Below are 24,866 nucleotides of genomic sequence, written 5' to 3' on the forward strand. Positions count from 1 at the left end.
TACTCTGGACATGACTAATTCCTGGAACTGAAAAAAAGTTCCAGGAATTAGTCATGTCCAGAGTATGTAATGGTTTTTCGAAACCATTACATACTCGGGGCATGACTAATTCCTGGAACTGAAAAAAAAAAGAATACTCGGGGCATGACTACTTCCTGGAACTGAAAAAAACTATAATACTCAGGGCATGACTAATTCCTGGAACTAGAAAAAAGTTCCAGGAATTAGTCATGCCCAGAGTATGTAATGGTTTCGAAAAACCATTATATACTCTGGACATCACTAATTCCTGGAACTTTTTTCCAGTTCCAGGAATTAGTCATGCCCTGAGTATTATAGTTTTTTTCAGTTCCAGGAAGTAGTCATGCCCCGAGTATGTAATGGTTTAAAAAAACCATTACATACTCTGGACATGACTAATTCCTGGAACTTTTTTTCAGTTCCAGGAAGTAGTCATGCCCCGAGTATGTAATGGTTTAAAAAAAACCATTACATACTCTGGACATGACTAATTCCTGGAACCTTTTTTCAGTTCCTGGAATTAGTCATGCCCAGAGTATGTAATGGTTTTTCGAAACCATTACATACTCTGGGCATGACTAATTCCTGGAACTTTTTTCCAGTTCCAGGAATTAGTCATGCCCTGAGTATTATAGTTTTTTTCAGTTCCAGGAAGTAGTCATGCCCCGAGTATGTAATGGTTTCGAAAAAACCATTACATACTCTGGACATGACTAATTCCTGGAACAGGAAAAAAAATGTAATACTCGGGGCATGACTAATTCCTGGAACTGAAAAAAAGTTCCAGGAATTAGTCATGTCCAGAGTATGTAATGGTTTTTTTAAACCATTACATACTCGGGGCATGACTACTTCCTGGAACTGAAAAAAAACTATAATACTCAGGGCATGACTAATTCCTGGAACTGGAAAAAAGTTCCAGGAATTAGTCAAGTCCAGAGTATGTAATGGTTTTTTTAAACCATTACATACTCGGGGCATGACTACTTCCTGGAACTGAAAAAAACTAAAATACTCAGGGCATGACTAATTCCTGGAACTGGAAAAAAGTTCCAGGAATTAGTCATGTCCAGAGTATGTAATGGTTTTTCGAAACCATTACATACTCTGGGCATGACTAATTCCTGGAACTGAAAAAAAGTTCCAGGAATTAGTCATGTCCAGAGTATGTAATGGTTTTTTTTAAACCATTACATACTCGGGGCATGACTACTTCCTGGAACTGAAAAAAACTATAATACTCAGGGCATGACTAATTCCTGGAACTGGAAAAAAGTTCCAGGAATTAGTCATGTCCAGAGTATGTAATGGTTTTTTTAAACCATTACATACTCGGGGCATGACTACTTCCTGGAACTGAAAAAAAAAGAATACTCGGGGCATGACTACTTCCTGGAACTGGAAAAAAGTTCCAGGAATTAGTCATGTCCAGAGTATGTAATGGTTTTTCGAAACCATTACATACTCTGGGCATGACTAATTCCTGGAACTGAAAAAAAGTTCCAGGAATTAGTCATGTCCAGAGTATGTAATGGTTTTTTTTAAACCATTACATACTCGGGGCATGACTACTTCCTGGAACTGAAAAAAACTATAATACTCAGGGCATGACTAATTCCTGGAACTGGAAAAAAGTTCCAGGAATTAGTCATGTCCAGAGTATGTAATGGTTTTTTTAAACCATTACATACTCGGGGCATGACTACTTCCTGGAACTGAAAAAAAAAGAATACTCGGGGCATGACTACTTCCTGGAACTTTTTTTCAGTTTCAGGAAGTAGTCATGTCCCGAGTATTAAAGTTTTTTTTCAGTTCCAGGAATTAGTCATGCCCCGAGTATTTTTTTTCGATTTCAGGAATTAGTCATGCCCCAATTATTATTATTTTTTCAGGTCCAGGAAGTAGTCATGCCCCGAGTATGTAATGGTTTAAAAAAACAATTACACACTCTGGACATGACTAATTCCTGGAACAGGAAGAAAACTGTTATACTCGGGGCGCGACTAATTCCTGGAACTTTTTTTCAGTTCCAGGAGTTAGTCATGCCCAGAGTATGTAAAGGTTTCAAAAAACCGATTACATACTCTGGACATGACTAATTCCTGGAACAGGAAAAAAACTATAATACTTGGGGCATGACTAATTCCTGGAACTCTTTTTCAGGTCCAGGAAGTAGTCATGCCTCGAGTATGTAATGGTTTCAAAAAACCATTACATACTCTGGACATGACTAATTCCTGGAACAGGAAAAAACTGTAATACTCAGGGCATGACTAATTCCTTGAACTTTTTTTCAGGTCCAGGAAGTAGTCATGCCCAGAGAATGTAATGGTTTCAAAAAACCATTACATACTCTGGACATGACTAATTCCTGGAACAGGAAAAAAAACTGTAATACTCGGGGCATAACTAATTCCTGGAACTGAAAAAAAAATACTCGGGGCATGACTAATTCCTGGAACTGAAGAAAACATTAATATTCGGGGCATGACTAATTCCTGGAACTGAAAAAAACTATAATACTCGGGGCATGACTAATTCCTGGAACTGAAAAATTATAATACTCGGGGCATGACTAATTCCTGGAACTGAAAAACTATAATACTCGGGGCTGACTAATTCTTGGAACTGAAAAACAAACTACAATACTCGGGGGATGACTAATTCCAGGCACGTCAGGTACGCTGTTCCTGGTAGTACCTGATGGTAGTTTGATACGGTAGTCTATTATGGTAGTTTGTTATGGCAGTTTGATAGGGTAGTTTCATAAGGAACGTAACAGACTACAGGAACCTGCAATCAGCAGACACCGCAGGGAATTGAACCCCATCCTAGTAAACCAGGGGCCTGTTCCTCAAAAGGTGAATTAAAAAAGCCTGGCCTTAAGCCAAATCCAGGCTTGACAAAGTCGGGTCCGAAAAGCCTCGTTTATTCCGTTCCTCAGACGCCAAGCCAAGCTGAAAAGGAGCAACTTTGTCGAGCTAGGCTATGTCAAGACAGGCTGTGTCCAGCCAGGATAATGAAGCCAGGCTGAATGGGCGGGGATTCGCCGGCGACGTATTTCTATAAAAGACCATGAACTCGAGCACAGATTCCTTGAACTTGACCAATCACGGAGTCCAAAACCAGAGCAGCGTTCTTCTCTGTGGCTGAATAGCAGCGCTGCAGCAGCTCATGAAATCATACAAGGAAGTAAAATGTATTTAAGCAAGAAAGGAAACGTGAATGCAATAAATAGATCCAGGGAGAAAGCATGGCAAAGTATTGCAAGCACACACAGTGTGTGTGTGTGTGTGTGTGTGTGTGTGTGTGTGTGTGTGTGTGTGTGTGTGTGTGTGTGTACTGCGACGGGGGCCACAACGGGACAGGACGGGACGGGGGACGGGACGGGACCGGGGGGTTGACCGCAACAGGGGGCCGTGACGGGATGAGCGGGGGGGACGGGACGGGACGAGACACGCAATAAATAACCCCACATTTGCAAGACCACTTTGGTAGAGGTTTGGGTTGTGTAGTTACCTTGCCATCATGATGTAACTCCAAAGGTGGACAAGAAATAAAAAATAATTTCTCCATTGACTAGAAATTGATAATTTAAAATATGCTCCTCATTGACTTACAAAGAGGCTCCTTTAAACCCTTAACTAATAATTTATATATATATATATATATATATATATATATATATATATATATATATATATATATATATATATATATATATATATATATATATATAAATTATTAGTTACGGGTATATGTGTGTGTATGTATGTGTCAGACATTTTTTATAATATTAAAAAAAAAATGTAATATATTATCAAACATCTAACAACAAGATGAACTATAGTGTTAACTATAACAGAGTGACAATTACATATCACATGAGTCATTGTGAAACAATTATGATTATGATTCATGGTCACACACTATTTCAGTAATTAATTTGATTATATCTTATTGTATTTATTTCATTTTATTTGAATGCAGGGTCATTAAAATGAGTCCATATACAAACACATGTTTTGAATTAACTGTGGAAAAACTTGAAGAACAAGGCACTAGATTAAGTAAGCTTGGCTGTTAGCCTGCTCCTGACCAGGCTAACTTCACAGCTAAATTGCCATGGTAACTAAGCTAGGCTTGCTTCAATTCTCTTTTGAGGAATCGGATAAGGCTAAACTTAGCCAGGGTGAACTGGCTAAACTAATCTTCAAGATAATTCACCTTTTGAGGAACCGACTCAGCTCTAATCCTGGCTAAATTACGCCAGGATAGGTGGTAAAGCCAGGCTTTAGCTCTAATTCACCTTTTGAGGAACAGGCCCCAGGTCTGTCTAGCCTCATTCTGTGAACCCCACCTGGAGCCTCATCGGAGAATTGCAACCTGCAAGAAGCACAAACTGATTGACCCTGTGGTGAACCTGGAGGCGAGGATGTGTAAGAACCACGGCAAGCTGCTGGAGATCTTCTGCAGAAGTGACCAGGAATGCATTTGTGTCACGTGTCTGAAGACGGAACATAAGGCTCATGACACCGTCCTACTAGAGGAAGAGTACAGAACGAAGCAAGCTAAACTCGACAAAATCAGGTCTGATGCACAGCAGATGATAAAGCAACGACAGAGCAGAGTTCATGAGCTCAAACAGTTGTTAAATAAGAACAATGTAAGAGCAGCAAAAGACAAAGATGACGCCATCAAGGTGTTCAGTGCTCTAGTGGCAGCTGTTCAAAGCAACCAGGTTGTGCTCATTGAGGAGATAAAGGAGAGGCGGAGAACAGCTGAGGAACAAGCTCAAAGCTTCATCAGACTAGTGGAGCAGGACATCACTGTGCTTCAGAGGAAGAGTACCGAGCTGGAGCTGTCTTCACACACTGAGGACCACCACCATCTCCTTCAGACATTCCTGTCAATTTCCAGTATTCCACAAGTCTTTCATTTGAGTATGTTGAACGCCGAACATTTTCAGAGTCTGAAGACCGTGTGGACAGCTGTAGCTCAGCTGGAGGAGATGCTAAATGACAAAATGGAGGTGGTTCCTAAAGCCAAGCTGAAGAGGGCACAGCAACACTATGCACTAGATGTGACCCTGGACCCTGCTACAGCAAAGTCCAGTCTCATTCTCTCTGAAGATGGAAAACAAGTAAGGTTCAGCAGACAGTCACATCACTGGAGAGACTTCTCTGAGCACTGTGTACTGAGTAAAAAGGGCATCCGCTCATCTAAGATCTATTATGAGGTTCAAGTTAAAGGAAACACAGAGTGGAAGATAGGAGTGATTGAGGAGTCCTTTCTAGGTGACAGGCATCATCAGGTATACTGGGTGCTGCAGCTGGAGTGTAAAGGAAACTACTCATGCCACGGAAACAAAAAACACAGCTCTCTCTTCCTGTGTGTGAAGCCCAAGAAGATTGGGGTGTTTGTGGATTATAATGAACGTGAGGTATCTTTTTATGATGTTGATAAAAGGGCTCTGCTCCACTGGCAAGAATAATCCCTCTGCATAAAAAAGGAAGCAAATTAGAACCTGGCAACTATAGGCCTGTTTCCATCCTTTGTTCCATCTCAAAGGTTGTAGAGCGATTAATTCAAGAACAAATCAACAGCTACCTCAGCGAGCATAAACTGTTGTTTGAATTCCAATCGGGCTTCAGAACCTCCCATTCCACTGACACATACCTACTGTATCTGACCGACTACATCAAACGTGAGGTAGACGCGGGCAAATACTGCGGCATGGTCATGTTGGACCTCCAAAAAGCGCTCGACACTGTAAACCACTAAATTTTACTTGATAAGCTGAGGGCGATTGGTTTTGACTGCACATCACTAAACTGGATGAGATCTTACCTGGAGGGAAGAGAACAAGTGGTTGACATCAACGGAACCATGTCCTCATCCCTCCCGGTGAGCTGTGGGGTTCCTCAGGGCAGCATTCTAGGGCCGTTACTGTTTCTTCTATACATTAACGACATGAGTGCTGCCTGTAACTGCAAATTGTTCCTGTTCGCTGATTACTCGGCACTCCTGATCTCGGGAGAGGACAAGTTGCAAGTTGAGGAGTCGCTCAGCTCCGAACTCTCAAAAATCCGTACTTGGCTTACCGATAACAAACTGTCACTACACCTTGGGAAAAGGTGGTCAAAAGAGTAAACCAGAGAACCAAATTTATGGGCAGAGTTTCCTCTTTTGTCAACCCTCAGGCCCTCAGGACCCTCTCTGGGGCTCTAATTCAACCACTTTTTGACTATGCTTGCACCTCCTGGTACTCCAACACCTCAGTGTCACTGAAGACTAAGCTTCAAACCTCCCAAAACAAACTGATTCGGCTACTCCTCGGATTGGGGCCCATGACCCACCTTTCTCCCACCCATTTTGCCAGCCTAGGCTGGCTCAGGGTGGAAGACAGGGTTAAACAACTAAAAATGGGACTGGCCTTCAAAATTGTAAATGCAAATTTGCCCGATATGCCCCCTATTCCCGCATATCTGAGTAAATACCTCCAAAAGGTTAGCGACACCCACAGTCACAATACCAGAGGGAGCGTTAACAACAATTTGGTACCACCCACCCATAAATCAAACATGGGCAAATTCTCCTTCTACAGCACTGCCACCCAGGATTGGAATAGTCTAACTCCATCCCTCAAAAAATGCAGTTCTCTGGGCTCATTTAAAAGAGCCTTAAAAAAATCACCTTTCAGGAGGCCAAAGGAGGAGGTAGTACCATTTTCCCGTTAGACAGCAGACCCTCCCCCCCCTATTTTTTAACATAGTGTTATTTTATTTTTTATTTTTTTTGCTGTTTATTTTGTAATGATATTTGAACTGTGGTGCCACTATATATGCCTATGAATTGAATACCAAGGCCCTCATTGGAAACAAGTCCGCAAGGACTTTTATGAACGGACCTGTTAGACAAAGTATTTTAAATGTAACTGTGCTGTTTTACATTTTTTGCCTAATAAAAATATTCAATCAATCAATTCAATCAATCAAACTGTTTCACAGGCTGCACATTTCAGGAGCAACTCTACCCAATGTTCTGGTGCAACAGATATGCTCCTCTCATCATCACACCTGTTGATGGAAGTTAGTGACTTTGTCTGTATGCATTGGCACGTGTCACAAAAGGATATGATTTAGTTACTGTGCACACACAAGGATGTGATTTAGCACAATCATGATTGTACTTCTACAGTATTAGTGTACAGAGCAGACTTTGACTGTATACATTCATTGTCATGTGTCAAAAAATGTAGTTACTGTGCACGATTATGATTGTACTTATACAGTATTATTGTTTATTATTATAGCTCTCTGTGGGCATGTTTGCCTGGATTATTTTGCCTTTTTCAATTGTGGTAAAATTGTTCAAGTTGAATAATTTAAACATTGCCTGTTCTAACCTGAACACAATGTCATATGGTATACCGGTAATCATATTCCCTTTTGTGTTTTCTTTCTTTCTTCTTATGTTAATTTCTGTTTAAGTCCATAAAGAAAGTGGATTTGTGAGAAGTTTGTGGGGATTGCTTGTTGCCTTTTCTGCTTTGTGATCCTCTTGGATCTGTTATGCTTGTTATTGTATAGTATCTGACTAAATAAAGATAATGGCACCAATTTGGTCAATTTGAATTACTTAATTGATGTGGTCCTGTATGAACTTACTTTAGGTCTAAGTATGATAAAACCTTGTTTTGTATTCTTGTATTTTTGTTGATGTTTAGTGTGTCTGTTTTCCTAAATTCCTATGCATAGAAGTAGGTAAGCCAAAACATTAAGGAACTAGAAAAAGTGCTCCTCGGAGCACAGGTCTCCGCCAGGTCAGGTAGGTTATTTTGGCCTCCTGGTGGCGCTATAATAGGCCAATGTGAAAAGGGTGCCATTTATTCCTAGGCCGTGCACGGCAATCGGACATGCATTCATGATTTGAGGCATTTTGTTCTAAAAATGTGTTTTGCTAAATTTGACCTGCTGGTGGCGCTATAACAGGCCAATGTTAAAAGGGTGGCATTTGTTCCTCAACGTTGTGCAAATGTGCATTCAAAGTTTCACCGCAATCGGACGCTGCGTTCATGATTCGCGGCATTTTGTTCCAAACGGGCCACTCCTGCAAACATTACATGTCAATGTTAGCCAATCAGGATGGAATATGAAAAATCAAACAGATTCGTTTTGATCACATGACTATAGAGATCATGTGTACCGATTTGCGTGAAATTTGGATCAAATCTGAATGCTTAATATCAAAAATAATGTTTTACATAAGTCTGCCTCCTGGTGGCGCTATAAAGGCAAATGTGAAAAATGCAGGGCAAAGGTTTTTCCTTGGCCTGTAGAGAGTGTGCATACAAAGTTTTACACTGATCGGTGCAGTTATAGGTAAAAACACGAATCGCCCTGTTACAGCGCCACCATGAGGCTGATTTGAACATTTTCAAATGGCATTTCTTCCTTGGCCTAATGGGAATGAGTGTGCAAAATTTCACGGAAATTGCATGCTGTGTTCATGATTTGAGGCATTTTGTTCGAAACGGAGTATTCCTGCAAACTTTGAAAGGCAATTTCTGCCAATCAGGATGGAATATGAAAAATCTGAAATGAGCCATTTCTTTTAATGACTATAGAGATACTGTGTACCGATTTGCGGGATTTTTGGCCAAAATCTGTAGGAGTACTGTCCAAAAATGTGTTTTGCACAAGTCGGCCTCCTGGTGGCACTATAAAAGGCCTATGTGAAAAATTTGGAGCAGAGGTTCTGCTCTGGCATCCAGGGAGTGTGTGTGCACAGTTTCGCTGCGATCAAGCCAACGGTGCCGGAGATTAGCTGTACACAAAATGACAGAATGACGGACGGACACACACACGGACGGACACACGGACGGACGGACAGGGGGCAAAACATACTCTCGCCATGCCTTTCGGCCTGGCGGAGACAATTACACTTTGAATTGTGGGTAGTGTAGTTTCTTGGGGAACCTTCCCTACAGAAAGGAAAGCCCTCCAGCACATCATTACAGACTGGTGCTGGTGCAGGTCACACAAACTACTGGTACATTCTATCATTAACCTGGTGAAACTAACAGTTGAACAGTGTATGAATCAAGAGACTTATTTGTCACTTCATGCAGGTACAAGCTGTGAAATTATCTATCTGAACATCTGGGAAAAGCCATGAGAACATGCAATTAAAAAAGTGCCAGGTAGCCAAAAACTATTTACAATTAATTGAAAATATTAGCCTATTGTTCAGATTTCATGAATAACTGATGATCCATTTGACATCACTTTAAATATGAGTTAATTAAATCACTAGAGCTGCAGGACTGTGCTGTGTTATGTTATGAAATAAATATAGAGCACCAGTGATGAACACAGCATTACCAATGTTAGTCGGGTCCATTTCTGTGTTAAACTGTCACTCAGCACGTTACTATGCATTTTGACATTTTCTGATGAAATGATTAATAATGATGGCCAAGAACATGGCAAAGGTAAATATATTGACAGGGTCGTGCATGCACGTCCAAGTGCCCAGGTGCAGGACAAACAATACTGTGTATTGCTTTAATCAGCATTTCCATCACAAGGATTTTCGAGGAAGATCCTTGTGTGATCAAAACGTTGATCACACGAGGTTGATGTGTGATCAACGTTGATTCAAGCAATAAACAGTGGAGCTTGTTTTTGCCAATGTGCGAACCTTATTTTATTTTATAAACAAGTGAAATATATTGCCTGATCTATAACTGACAGCCTTGCTTGATGCATGATGACCATGCTTTATTTTATATATGCAGTATAATGCCTTTTATTTTGTCATTTTGTTATACAAGTAGGCTACAACTATCATGTGATTATAAGTTTATGATGTTCCCATGATGTATACTGCCTTACACTATGATCCCTTTGAATGATGTGCCGTTTCTGCCCCCCTGTGGACAGCATGTGGCATAACAATACCAAGACAACCTCAGACAGCATTGAATTAGCCTAACAAATGGAGCAAAGAGAAACCACTGTAAACATGCTTACTTCTTCACAGCAGCAACTTCTACATTTATTGAGATTGATTGTTCTTTTTTGTTTGTTGCAAATAGTAGTCAAGCTAATGTTTCCACTAAATATGATTATGAAGTTAGAAAGAGAATTGGGTTGGCTTGTGGGCCATCCTGCCAACATGTAAGAATGTTATCAGTACCAAACTGCACATATATGCACAGCTTCACAAGAGGAGTAAAAACAGGACTTTCTTTCTTTCTTTCTTTTTGGTGGGGTGGGGGCATTTACACATTTTGTTACAATCACCGGTCTATGATCATCAATATAAAGTCAGTATCATACAGAACAAATATTGCCAACATAAACAGTTTTGTGTGGACCTTTGCAAAAAGACACCCTCTGAAACTTAAATAATATATAATAGTAATATAAATTCAATATATGTGAAGACACACACACACACACACACACACACACACACACACACACACACACACACACACACACACACACACACACACACACACACACACACACACACACACACACACACACATATATTTGAAATATTTATTTATGTCCACATAAACAGAAGTACAAGATGTACAAAGGACATAAACACTGCCAGTGCAGTCAGATAAAGGGAAAACAGCCAGTTACAAAGTGCATGTAAAGCAGAGCATTGTTACATACAAAACAAAAGATGGCATATTTGTCGAACACAGCGGACAACAATCATGAATAAAGGAAACAACGCCTCCTCCAAATTGAGCGGCTTCCTAGCTGATATTGAGCAGTACCTTGCTAATTGTTTAGCCCTCCTTTTGGAGAGGCCAGCCATTTGCAGGCCCCTCACAACCAACTTGTGCACGTGTCCTAGACTACCAAAGATAAAAACCAAATGTTTACATCTGTAGCCTAGCTGAGAGATGGTGTGCTCTAGCTGATGATTGAGAACACAGAATCATCTGTTAGAGAACACAGAATCATCGTTACACAGGTTAAACATGCTCGGCTTCACAGTAGAATGCTTATACAGCATGATGGAGGACTTAATATCTTTTGATATTAAATCCACTATTCTGTCATGCCTACTTATGTAGAGTCCCCTGTATACATGGCACCCATTTAAGATGTGGGACATGGTTTCAGCTATTTGTTCATGACCATGATGTATACAGTGAGGAGCATGGTTGCCTGGAAACCAGATGGAGAGGTTAAGTTTAGATGGTAGAACCTGCAACCTCGCTTTCAGAGTAAAGACAACAATGCATTCGTCTAAAGCAACATTTTTTAACACAGAGTGAGAGACAGAATGGTCCGCAGCAGGGAGACATGCAGGCTTCCCTTGAAGCCTCAGCTCGGTCCAATGCTGCCGCTGCCTTTGCTGTTGTGCCCATAAGAGGCGGCCTCGGGCATTAGTCAGTGGGAGTTGGTGTTCTGCTCCACACACAGTCATAGATGCTCTGACAGAGATACTGGAGTCAGATATAAAGTCCTCCGAGACAGCCATCGCCTCAGAGTTAGACCCTACCCACTTCAAGGTAACATCAGCCCAACGGCACAGATCGTTTAAGTCCGGCCAGTCTGACCACACACCGAAGCCGGGAGAGCGAATGTCTAGCTTTCCACTAGGTTTCCTCCTGAAGCCTAGGAAGCTAGGATCCGAGCCACATGCCAGGGGGACCTTATGTCGTTTTAGGTCCAGGAACAGAGATGAACGTGCAAGCTCTCTCACATACTGGTCATCATTGTTCAGCATATTTAACAAATGGGAGAGCCTCGTAGCAATATATGTCCATTCAAAATTGGGAACACCCAAACCACCCTCACGTTTACTGTGAAATATAATGTCACGTGTTGTGTGTGTGTTAAGACCAGTCCATTGTCTCACTAAGTGCACAGTTTTGTCAGTCAAATCACGTAGTGATTTTCGTGGAACATGTACATTGGAGAAAAGATGTTGTACCTTGGCCAATGCTATTATTCTGACTGCCTCCAGTTTCATGATTAGAGGCAGAGGCGATGCATGGATTGAATCAAGTCTGCTGGAGTACTCAGAAATGATTACCTCGACCTGGGGCCTGTTCCTCGAAAGGTGAATTAAATAAGCCTGGCCTTAAGCCAAATCCAGGCTTGACAAAGTCGGGTCCGAAAAGCCTCGTTTATTCCGTTCCTCGAACGCCAAGCCAGGCTGAAAAGGAGCGACTTTGTCGAGCTAGGCTATGTCAAGCCAGGCTGTGTCCAGCCAGGATAATGAAGCCAGGCTTCACGTATTTCTATAAAAGACCATGAAAGTCGATAGCAGATTCCTTGAACTTGACCAATCACGGAGTCCAAAACCAGAGCAGCGTTCTTCTCTGTGGCTGAATAGCAGCACTGCAGCAGCTCATGAAATCATACAAGGAAGTAAAATGTATTTAAGCAAGAAAGGAAACGCGACCGCAATAAATAGATCCAGGGAGAAAGCATGGCAAAGTATTGCAAGCACACACACTGCCACATTAAACTTGTGACCCAAATATGTATAAGTCTCGTGACGTGAATAGACTTTAAGGGGTGTATTGCAAATTGTGAAATCAGTTAGTGTATCTGTTTTAGAGTGATACCAGCGATTCCCACCGCTCCGCCTTTCATATAATACTGCACATTTGGATTATTTTACCTCTAATCCTGACCATTCCAAAAAGGAATCGGTTTTGGAGAGCATGTTCTTTATTACAGCCCCATGATGAGAGGCTATCTGGACATCGTCTGCATACCCTTGAACAGGGTTAGGGGAAATCATATTGGCGGGGGCACACATACAGAGCCATTTTAACCACTGACTAAGTGCTAACACAAAATTAACAGCGTTCCATGGACAGCCGGACTTATATAGCGCTTTTCTTTGTACCCCAAGTCGCTTTACAACAAAACTTTTAGGTGGTAATCAGTATTTTTAAGTCTATTCTGTGTTTGATTCAATTGACTGGGAGCCAGTGAAGGTCGTGGAGGACTGGGGTGAGAAGATGAGCTAAAATAAAAAGGCTAAAAGGCAACTTGTTTGATAAGTATAGTGTATTGTTACGGGGCCAGAGCTCAGCTCTGGACCTGTTTTATTATTCACTTTATTACGGGGCCAGAGCTCAGCTCTGGACCTGTTTTATTATTTGCTTTATTCTGTCGAGTCTTCTGCCACTTTTCGCAGTTCTGGCTGAACCGTGCTGTCGCTTTTTACGAAACTCGGCCGTATGGTAGATGGTCATGAAAAACTATCAAGAAACAATTCTCACACTCTGACTTTTGACCTCTGACCTTTAGATCTCCCACCATTTTGAATTATATGAAAAACAGTCATTGGCTCCTAACTTCTGCATTTTTTCACTTATGGAAAATCCGCTACTAACGTTTTGTCGGCAGAGGTCCAAAGTTCATGTATAAAGAATTTCGTGCAAAGTACTCAAAAATCCCAGGAGGAGATAGTTTTGAACTATTGCAGTTTTATGAAAATTATTCATCTTCCCCTAACACACACATGCAGACTCACATTTCTTTGAAACTTTGCAGAAAGGTTGAGGGTCATTCCAAATATCACTGAAACTAATCTTACTCCAATTGGCCAAAGGGGGGCGCTATAGCATTTTTTTTTAAATGCAAACTTTAAACAGGCATAAGTCATGCCTCGTTTGGCCGAAAGTCGTGAAACTTGGTACACTTGTGCCTTGACTCATGAGGAACACATGTATCGCTTTGACCAGTAAGCTCCGCCCTTAGATTGTCCACAATTTTGAGCAGTTTGAAAAACACTGAAACCCAGGATTTTTCAGCTATTTGCGTGAAACTGTATCATCTGTATCATCTCCTTTTTCACAGGAGCTTATCGTTGGTCCAATAGCTTCTCGCTTAAATGTGTGCCTTACAACCTCAAGGTCGCCAGTTCAAATCTCACTTGATGCAGGCTTCATTAAAGGTCTATTGCACACAACATGATTGTGTCAATTAATGCATGTGCAATTGTTAAAGATAACCTGAAATGCTTATTTGAGAGTATGTTTTTTCAATGTATGACATACTTCATTCTGAAAATAGCCGATCTACAATCTGAAAACTTTTCAGATAGCAACGTGTTTCTGAGCTTGTAGATCGGCTGCTTTCACTGTTTTCGGTTGCGAGGAGACATACAATTTCTCTATTGGGTAAATGGTTTGTGAACAAGTGATCATAGTGTTAGTGAAACAGGGGCTTGGTTCATGACAGAAGGCAAGAGTTTATGATCTTCAAACAGACAACATCAGCTTGGACAAAGCTATAGCACTATAGGTAGTGTTGCAGCCTATTAGTCCGAAGGTTGAGAGTTCGATTCCTGTTAATGGCAATAGATTGAGATGTACAATCAATCCATTGTGTTTCCATCTCTCTCTCTCTCTATTCCGTTTTCATGTCTCTCTCTCTCTCTCTCTTCAATCTATTCCGTTTCCATGGCTCTCTCTCTCTCTTCTCTCTCTCTCTCTTCAATCTATTCCGTTTCCATTGTCTCTCTGTCTCTCCCTCTCTCCAATCTACTCCGTTTCTCTCTCTCTCTCTCTCTCTCTCTCTCTCTCTCTGCACTGCCTCTCTCTCACTGCTCTCACTCTCTCTCTCTCTCATCTCTCGCTCTCTCTCTCTCTCTCTCTCTCTCTCTCTCTCTCTCTCTCTCTCTCGTTTCCATGTCTCTCTCTCTCTCTCTCTCTCTCTCTCTCTCTCTCTCTCTCTCTCTCTCTCTCTCTCTCTCTCTCTCTCTCTCTCTCTCTCTCTCTCTCTCTCTCTCTCTCTCTCTCTCTCGTTTCCATGTCTCTCTCTCTCTCTCGTTTCCATCTCTCTCTCTCTCTCTCTCTCTCTCTCTCTCTCTCTCTCTCTCTCTCTCTCTCGTTTCCATGTCTCTCTCTCTCTCTCGTTTCCATCTCTCTCTCTCTCTCTCTCTCTCTCTCTCTCTCTCTCTCTCTCTCTCTCTCTCTCTCTCTCTCTCTCTGCCTCTCTCTCTCTCTCTCTCTCATTATCATGTAGATCGGCAACTTTCACTGGTTTCTGTTCGGAGGAGACAATTTTGGTAGATGGTTAGGGAACCAGTGATCTAGAGTAGTTAGCAAAACAGAGGCTTGGTCCATCAGGGACGGAAAGACTTATAGATGTCAACAGACACTGTCAGGGGGACGATATATCTAGCTCAATGAGAAGAAAGGCGGCCTATGAATCCGGAGGTCACTGGTTCGATCCCTGTCCCCGACAATGTGTTGAGGTGATCGTGATTTGGCATTCTTAGGCTTACGCATAGTATTTCTTGAGGTTAGGGGTAAGCATAGTTTTACTGAAGTTAAGGTTAGTGAGGGTTTAAAATGCTCATTTGTAATTGCATGGTTTTCTTTCTCTCAAGTTCAGTCTTCTATGTTTCTATGGCTTATTGTGCATATGATATTACTACTTATTGCTTCTTCTTTTTTTCTCTATTGGTAAATGGTTTGTGAATGAGTGATCTTAGTGTTAGTGAAACAGGGGCTTTGTTCATGACAGAAGGCAAGAGTTTATTATCTTCAACAGACAACCTCAGCCTGGACAAAGCTATAGCACTATAGGTAGTGTTGCAGCCTGTCAATCCGAAGGTTGAGGCTCTCGATTCCTGTTAATGGCAATAGGTTGAGATGTCCAATCAATCCATTCTGCTTCCATCTCTCTCTCTCTCTCTCTTTAATCTATTATGTTTCCATGTCTCTCTCTCTCTTCAATCTATTCCGTTTCCATGTCTCTCTCTGTCTTTCTCTTCAATCTATTCCGTTTCCATGGCTCTCTCGCTCTCTCTCTCTTCAATCTATTCCGTTTCCATGTCTCTCTCACTCTCTCTCTTCCGTTTCCCTCTCTCTCTGGCCCCGTATTATCGCTGCTTGCAGCTATATTTGTATTTCTTATTCTGTATGCTTAAGTGACGACCAAGTGACAGAATAAATCACCCTTTTTGTTGAACTCAACTTACGGTTTGGACTTTTTATAGAGCGCACGTCTGAACTTAATCCCTGGTCATCGGTAACCAGTAGTGCCCAAAAGTAAAGTTGGACTTTTGACACTACAAATACAATGTGTGTGTGTGTGTGTGTGTGTGTGTGTGTGTGTGTGTGTGGTGTGTGTGTGTGTGGTGTGTGGTGTGGTGTGGTGTGGTGTGGTGTGGTGTGTGGTGTGGTGTGGTGTGGTGTGGTGTGTGTGTGTGTGTGTGTGTGTGTGTGTGTGTGTGTGTGAAGAGGGTCGTTTGCTTGTGTCGCGCTGATGATGCGTGAGAGTTGGCAGCTCTGTGATTGGCTGCTGTACGGCTTTGGAGTATGTCAATGACAGAAACAAAACACGTGAGGGAAAAAAATGCATACATAATACACAGATGGATAAAGTTGTATTATATTCACACTTGTATTTACATTTTATAGATAAAATGATCTCAATCTATTCGTGAGTCATTTGACCCAACATGTCCTTTTTCCTCCTCCTGACCACGCCCCTCTCCTCCTGACCACGCCCCTATCCTCCTGGCCACGCCCCTATCATTCCCTGTAATGGGTCACCAGAGTCAGTTTGGGTTTGGGAGGCGGAGTCTGAGCGGAAGGCGGGGCTTCTTGCATCGGAGCGGGATCAGGCGGAGGAGCCACATGATTGGATGATTCCTCCGCGGAGGAGGGGCGGGCGGAGCTGGGCGTGGGCGGGGCTGTAGTGGCCGCGGCAGGAACGTGCACTCCGTGGCGAGGGGTCGTGCGGACGGTCTTAGTCGCCCGCGACGATGTCTTGAAACTGGAGCCTTGCTGGAGAGCAGAGCAGCTCAGGAACGCCTTTAAACACCTGTAGAACTACAAAGCACAAAGTACTCACATTAATGATTTACTTAAGTTAAAGTAACAATACCACCATGTAGAGATACTACGTTACGAGTAAAAGTAAAAGTACTCATTACCCGAAATGTCCCATGTCACAAGTTTGCAAATGTTTAAAATGTCTTTGAAATATATACAATATTTATATGGCTGAAGTGGTTAATGTATGTTTTGTAATATTAATCAAAATCTACGTGAGTAGTCATATAATTTTAATGTATATACTGTAGATGTATATTGATATACATCTACGTACATGACGCCATCCTGAAAATTGCACCTTTCCAGAAGGCATATTTCCCTATAGATGTTTAGTATGTTTCTTAAGCGTGCCCAGAGCAACCAGAATCAATTGAAAAATCTTCTGTATCATTATTTTCAATTGAGATGTAGCCATTGTTCAGGGGCGCTGGCATGGAAAATGACATGGGGGGACATTGAAGAACGCAGAGGGGACACATGCACGCGTGCCCAGCGCACGTGCATGGCGTTCCCAGCTTGTGTGCGCGGATCTTTTGTGTGTGTCTGCAGCATAATCACAGACACTTTGCTTTGTCTCTAGACCGTCTCGCCTACGCTGTCTGGGGAACAGAGTATAATCAGGCCTTTAGAATCAGAATCAGAATCAGTTTTATTGTCACATCACAGGTTTACAAGGTAAAACAGTGGGTGAAATTCGTTTTTGTACATCGTTCCATCGCAACGTTAGTTTCCATAGAAAGAAGAGGTGGGGGAGGGGGGGAGAAGAAGAGGGGGTGGGGGGCAAGTGGGAAGGAGATCAAAACAAGAGAGCAACAGAAGGCCAGACAAGTTATCTACTTTAGTCATTGAGAGACAGAGAACAGTGTTGATGCCACTTCCAGTCCTGCAGACATGCCCGGCTCTCTGCTTTATTACATGGACAGTAAATCAGGATGGAGAGAGAGAGAGAGAGAGAGAGAGAGAGAGAGAGAGAGAGAGAGAGAGAGAGAGAGAGAGAGAGAGAGAGAGAGAGACAGACAGACAGACAGACAGACAGACAGACAGACAGACAGACAGACAGACAGACAGACAGACAGACAGACAGACAGACAGACAGACAGTAAATCAGGCAGGCAGACAGACAGACAGACAGACAGACAGACAGTAAATCAGTCAGACAGGCAGGCAGCGAGCCCCCTGGATAAACGTAGTGTACTTAGTATACTCTTCCAGTTCTGCACGTATACTTAGAGTTACTACATTTTCCCAGGACACCATTACCGTTACACAAGCCCACACACAAAAGAATGATGCCTTGATGTCACCGGTTTCTATACTGAATCAATAAAGCCTTGAAAACAGTGATATACTCCAATAAGACTGGTACCCTGGAATGTGGAGGAGAGAGAGATGATAGAGGAGAAGCTGAGGAGATAGAGATAGAGACAGAGAGGAGGAGAGAGAAAGAGGTGGATGGAGGTGAGGTGGATGGAGAGATAGAGAGAGATAGGGGGACAGAGGTGGATAAAGGGAAGACAAGAAGACGACACAGAGATTATCCCTGAGCTCAGTAACAGATTGAGATCTCAAGTTCTGTGTTGATTTTGACAGCAAATTTTGATTTAGTCTTTTGAGTTTTGAATCAAATTCCATTCAGTTTTAGTCATATTTTAGTCATTCTGAAAAGTTTTAGTTTTTGTCTAGTTTTAGTCGACTAAATATCATAACATCTTAGTCGACTAAATCTACCGTTGATTTAGTCGACTAAAATGTATTTTGGCGTCGTTATGGCTGATTTTACACATGCTGAAAATAGCAGATCTACAAGCTCACAACGCGTCGCAGCGCGACACGTTGTGAGCTTGTAGATTTGCTATTTTTGGAGCGAAACACCTGAGCACAACCAAACATAAAATAAATTTTCTATTAGTTCTACTGGATCGTCCCTCACTAACATTTTAGTCTAGTTTTTATTTGTTGACGAAATTGTCAATATATCTAGTCTAGTTTTAGTCATCGTAGCTTAGTTTTTATTTTGTTTTTATCAGTGAAAAAAGAGAGTCAACGAACATTTTTCGTCATAGTTTTAGTCGACAAAATCAACACTGCCTGGGTGTAGTGTGTGTGTGTGTGTGTGTGTGTGTGTGTGTGTGTGTGTGTGTGTGTGTGTGTGTGTGTGTGTGTGTGTGTGTGTGTGTGTGCACATGTATGTAGAATATGCCTGCATGGCGCTAACGGTACTGAATGTACACATGCCTTTGTTTTATACGCACAGCAAGCACATGGAATCCAACATGTGATCTATTGTCCTCAGACAACAATAGGTCCATGAAACATGTGATCTATTGTCCTCAGACAACAATAGGTCCATGAAACTCACTGCATGTGATGTTAGCCTGAATGCCTGAAGAAACAGCTACAACGCTACAATGGAACCTTCCTGAAGAAACAGCTACAACGCTACAATGGAACCTTCCTGAAGAAACAGCTACAACGCTACAATGGAACCTTCCTGAAGAAACAGCTACAACGCTACAATGGAACCTTCCTGAAGAAACAGCTACAACGCTACAATGGAACCTTCCTGAAGAAACAGCTACAACGCTACAATGGAACCTTCCTGAAGAAACAGCTACAACGCTACAATGGAACCTTCCGCAGGAGCGCAAAACCCTTAGATTTATTTACAAAAATAGCATTTATATATATATATAAAAATAGATCTGCTATTTATTTTTTAATCATGAAAAATTTAGCAAATCTCTGAATATATATATTTTTTTCAAGTGAACATTTGTAACTCAAATCTTTGCTTCTGTTTTTCTACAAATGTCTTCTACAGTTTTTTTTTGAAAACATTTATGTTGCTATAATATCAGTGGTTCTCAAACTTTCTACAAGATCTACAAGCTCATAGCTATGAGAGCTTGTAGATCTGCTATTTTTGAAAAATCTTTGTGCAAACTTTGTGCAATTCATTGAATTATGTATAGGCTTTACTTTTTTTAACCAAATATTTGCTTTTGGAGGTGCCCTGCACAAAACCTTTTCAGATGGGGGTCCACGGCCAAATACATATCAATTTGGGGGTCCTTGACAGTTTGAGAACCCACTCTCTCTCTCTCTCTCTCTCTCCTCTCTCTCTCTCTCTCTCTCTCTCTCTCTCTCTCTCTCTCTCTCTCTCTCTCATACCCAAACATAACCTTTAAAAGACAATGAAAAAGAAATAATGAAAATGAAGGTGATAAAGACAGAGCGAGGTGAAGACATAGAGAGGTTGTGAGTGAACAGAGAAAGGTCACAGAGATAGCTCCATCACTGCTAATCAAAACCAAAGCCAGGTTCATCCTTCTGGAGATGTTTTTTTTTACAAACCTAATCTACCTCCTTCCTCTCTCTGTTACTCTGACCGGCGTTTCAATTCCTTTCCTTCACTCCTCCCTCCCATCGTCTCTGTCGGGTGGATTCATTCATTGCCATGAAACTTGAAACTGTAATTCATGCAATTCAAGTTCATAGTATTTTCCATGGTAATACAAGTTAAATAGAGAGAGTTCATGCATACTGTAAGTGTGTTTCATTTCGGTCACATTGTTTTCTGTGATGTTAGTCTTTACAAAAAAATAAGAAAAAAAAATCCAATCCTGCCAAAGACAACACATACAGAGCAATAGCTCTGCCGCGCCACAAGGGGGCATTACACTCCAGTGAGCGCTACAGGTTTCTGTCAGTCAAAGAGAAGCCAGTAGTTCATCCTGCTATGTAATGGAAGCAGACTGGACAGAAACGTGGTCTAATTCATGTTATGTGTTTTAAACTGTCTTGTTGCAGTTCCATGTCCAGTAAAGATGAACAACTCAAATCACACTGATATGGACTCATTCCCTCATTGAAGTGTCTAACAAAACCATCCCACGCTTTGGGCCAAACAGGGTGGGCTGTCAGGTGTGGCTATAGGGTTGGGTACTGAAATTCGGTTCCAAGTAGGAACCGAATAAGAAATGGCAGGTAGGCTACCGGGTACCCATCAAAAATATGTAATTTCGGTTCTGCATATCAGTTCCTAGACGCACTAAAAGCCGTTCAAACAAAGGCGTTTAGAAGTCCTACACAAACAGGACAATGCATCAAAAATTACAAATAAAGTGCATGCACACGCGCACACACGCACACACACACACACACACACACACACACACACACACACACACACACACACACACACCCCTCCCTCTCCCCACTCTCTCACCTGTCGGTTCATGAATATGTAAATGACGGGGTTGATGGCGGTGGAGCTCTTGGCGAGCAGCGAGGGCACGACCCTGACCTCCGGGGTCAGGAGGCCCGGCGGGCCGAAGGTGGCGAGCAGCGCGGCCACGCCGTACGGGAGCCAGCACACCATGTAGCACCCTACCATCACTATGACCATGAGCAGCACCCTCTGCTCTCTGCGCCTGCTCATCACCGAGGACACACTGCTCACCTAGAGAGAGAGAGAGAGAGAGAGACCATCACTACGACCATGAGCAGCACCCTCTGCTCTCTGCGCCTGCTCATCACTGAGGACACACTGCTCACCTAGAGAGAGAGAGAGAGAGAGAGAGACCATCACTATGACCATGAGCAGCACCCTCTGCTCTCTGCGCCTGCTCATCACCGAGGATACACTGCTCACCTAGAGAGAGAGAGAGAGAGAGAGAGAGAGAGAGAGAGAGAGAGAGACCATCACTATGACCATGAGCAGCACCCTCTGCTCTCTGCGCCTGCTCATCACCGAGGACACACTGCTCACCTAGAGAGAGAGAGAGAGAGAGAGAGAGAGAGAGAGACCATCACTACGACCATGAGCAGCACCCTCTGCGCCTGCTCATCACCGAGGACACACTGCTCACCTAGAGAGAGAGAGAGAGAGAGAGAGAGAGAGAGAGAGAGAGAGACCATCACTATGACCATGAGCAGCACCCTCTGCTCTCTGCGCCTGCTCAGCAATGAGGACACACTGCTCACCTAGAGAGAGAGAGACAGACCATCACTACGACCATGAGCAGCACCCTCTGCTCTCTGCGCCTGCTCATCACTGAGGACACACTGCTCACCTAGAGAGAGAGAGAGAGAGAGAGAGACCATCACTATGACCATGAGCAGCACCCTCTGCTCTCTGCGCCTGCTCATCACTGAGGACACACTGCTCACCTACAGAGAGGGAGAGAGAGAGAGAGAGAGAGAGAGACCATCACTATGACCATGAGCAGCACCCTCTGCTCTCTGCGCCTGCTCATCACTGAGGACACACTGCTCACCTAGAGAGAGAGAGAGTCATCCCGATGAAACCGATAACATTAATAATAGCTCCGATAATATATAATATTTGTTTTGTCAATTGACAGTATTTAACTCTCGGTTAGACACCGTTGTGTGGAGAAGTATATAACTCTCGTTTAGACACCGTTGTGTGGAGAAGTATATAACTCTCGTTTAGACACCGTTGTGTGGAGAAGTATATAACTCTCGCGCACACCGTTGTGTGGAGAAGTATATAACTCTCGTTTAGACACCGTTGTGTGGAGAAGTATATAACTCTCGTTTAGACACCGTTGTGTGGAGAAGTATATAACTCTCGCGCACACCGTTGTGTGGAGAAGTATATAACTCTCGTTTAGACACCGTTGTGTGGAGAAGTATATAACTCTCTCGCACACCGTTGTGTGGAGAAGTATATAACTCTCTCGCACACCGTTGTGTGGAGAAGTATATAACTCTCTCGCACACCGTTGTGCTCCTTGTCTGTCCCACACGTCTCCTTCATTCTCTCTGACCTCTCTGACCTCTCTGACCTCTCTGTCTCACTTTGGTCTCAGGTTTCTACTATTTACTATAAGGGCCATCTTTAATCACACTCTGTGTGTGTGTGTGTGTGTGTGTGTGTGTGTGTGTGTGTGTGTGTGTGTGTGTGTGTGTGTGTGTGTGTGTGTGTGTGCGCGCGTTTGCGTGTGTGCGTGTGCGTGTGCGTGTGCACATGTGCATGCTGTGTAAGCAGGATATTATCTTCCCACAGGTAACCTTACACCTACAGGCAGGAAAGAATCCCTAGTCTTTCAAAACTCAAAATATCTCTTTCTCTCTCTCTCTCTCGGTATCTCTGGCAGACAGACAGATAGGCAGGTAAACAGACACACAGACACGCAGGCAGACAGACAGACAGACAGACAGACAGACAGACAATGTAATGTGAATGGTTAGGCGTCATGGATGGTCAGCAGCATGATGATTAAAGTGTTCAGTGAACTGTGACACAGGAACTCAGTTCAGCAACAACTCAACACATAAGACTGTAACGGAAATACAATGTATATTCCTTTTAGGCTATATTGACTTATCGATTATTGATTATACATTTATTATTCATCTTACTTCAGTTATATTAATATATGACTGTATGCTGATTTGTCTGAATGTAATGTCCCAAGGGAAGTAAATTAGTCTGATAATATGTCTTAGCTATTCCTCTGTAGGCGAGCCCTAGACAGCAGACCTAGACAGCAAGACGACGAGTTATAAGGTTTTATGAACGCAAGGAGAATGTTTCTCGTATCAGGTGTCTGTATTCTGGCTACAGGGCAGTGACTATGGCCTCGGCATATAGCAGTGGGCCTTCCATTATCAGTGGATGTGAATGGAACACATGTTTATAGTTGGTCAGGGTGTCGCTGAGCGTGGAGCAGCACATTTCATAGTCAGGCAGAATTGACCTTCCATATAAGTGCTGAGAACACATCTTATGGTCAGACAGAGGAATGTCAGTCCTCAGAATGATCCTAACAATGTGTATGTGTCCTTGTAGAATCTGTATTTAAGCCCCAACATCCAGATCTGTGTCAGACTCCTGTTGCCTTCAGAGACAACCGGACCCTGTCCACCTTTCCTTCTTCCATCTCCTTCCATCCATTTTCCCTGTGTTCTTTATTCTTATTCTGATCATTATATTACATAGGAATTATTGTTATATTATTGTCATCTGTTGTATTTAATAAATCTACTGAAACCATATCAGTATTAATGCTTCATTCTCTCACCGACCCCCCGGTCTCTTGTCATTCAGACAAGAGATCTACAAGCTCACAATGCGATGCGATGCATTGTGAGCTTGTAGATCTGCTATTTTCAAAAGATTTTTATACATTTTGAAAACTTGAAAAGAAACATTCTGCATAATGACTGCTTTCTACTTTTGGTACTTTAAGTTTTTACATCTTGATACCAATACTTTTGTGCTTTTACTCAAGTACCTTTTTTATTCCGGTCTTTTACTGGAAACAGAGTATTTCTGCATTGCAGTATTGATACTTTTACTTAAGTAAAAAAAGAAAAGTACTTCCACCACCACTATAAAGCTAACAGACCTCCTACCTGGAGTATTGATACTTTTACTTAAGTAAAAAAATAAAAGTACTTCCTCCACCACTGTAATGCTAACAGACCTCCTACCTAGAGTATTGATACTTTTACTTAAGTAAAAAAAGAAAAGTACTTCCACCACCACTATAAAGCTAACAGACCTCCTACCTGGAGTATTGATACTTTTACTTAAGTAAAAAAATTAAAGTACTTCCTCCACCACTGTAATGCTAACAGACCTCCTACCTAGAGTATCGATACTTTTACTTAAGTAAACAGTCCTTACCTGTCGTATGGTGATCACCAGCCTGCCGTAGGAGTACAGGATGACGCTGAAGGGCGCGGCCAGGCAGAAAACGAACAGGCAGGCCACGTAGGAGACGCTGCCGGGGGTCCTGGACCCCCAGTCCACCGAGCAGGTGGTCCCGGGGACCTCCGGGCCGTAGCGGCTCCAGCCCAGCAGGGGGGGCACCGTCCACACGCCCGCGTACAGCCAGGAGAAGCAGATCCCCGCCAGGGCGGGGCCGTAGTCCTGGCTGCTCGCCGGAACCGAACCGAGCATGGTGCAGCAACGCTCATAGGACAGGACCGCTAGAGAGACCAGGGATACGATACCTAG

The 24,866-nt window shown here is 42.6% G+C and overlaps 1 protein-coding gene and 1 pseudogene across 2 annotated transcripts in view; one reads left to right on the forward strand and one right to left on the reverse strand.

Moving 5' to 3' along the window:
• Nucleotides 1-2,677: 2,677 nt before the first annotated feature.
• LOC308077563 (tripartite motif-containing protein 6-like) lies at nucleotides 2,678-5,515 on the forward strand (the record flags this gene model as incomplete). The annotated part of the gene is made up of 2 exons (XM_080418311.1): nucleotides 2,678-2,700; nucleotides 4,345-5,515. 2 exons carry the CDS (start codon nucleotides 2,678-2,680, stop codon nucleotides 5,513-5,515), a joined length of 1,194 nt encoding a protein of 397 aa, XP_080274437.1.
• Nucleotides 5,516-16,567: 11,052 nt separating this feature from the next.
• The window catches only part of LOC308077564 (pinopsin-like), a 15,725-nt pseudogene continuing 7,426 nt past the window's right edge, over nucleotides 16,568-24,866 (reverse strand). Inside the window, exons 2-4 of the transcript in view lie at nucleotides 24,534-24,862; nucleotides 21,102-21,335; nucleotides 16,568-16,867 (exon numbers count right to left, since the gene is read on the reverse strand). The product of the transcript in view is annotated as a pinopsin-like (transcript). The remainder of the gene's footprint in view (nucleotides 16,868-21,101; nucleotides 21,336-24,533; nucleotides 24,863-24,866) is intronic.

The sequence above is a fragment of the Gymnoscopelus braueri genome (assembly GCF_963280865.1).
Source record: "Gymnoscopelus braueri genome assembly, chromosome: 21".
Taxonomy (NCBI): Eukaryota; Metazoa; Chordata; class Actinopteri; order Myctophiformes; family Myctophidae; genus Gymnoscopelus; species Gymnoscopelus braueri.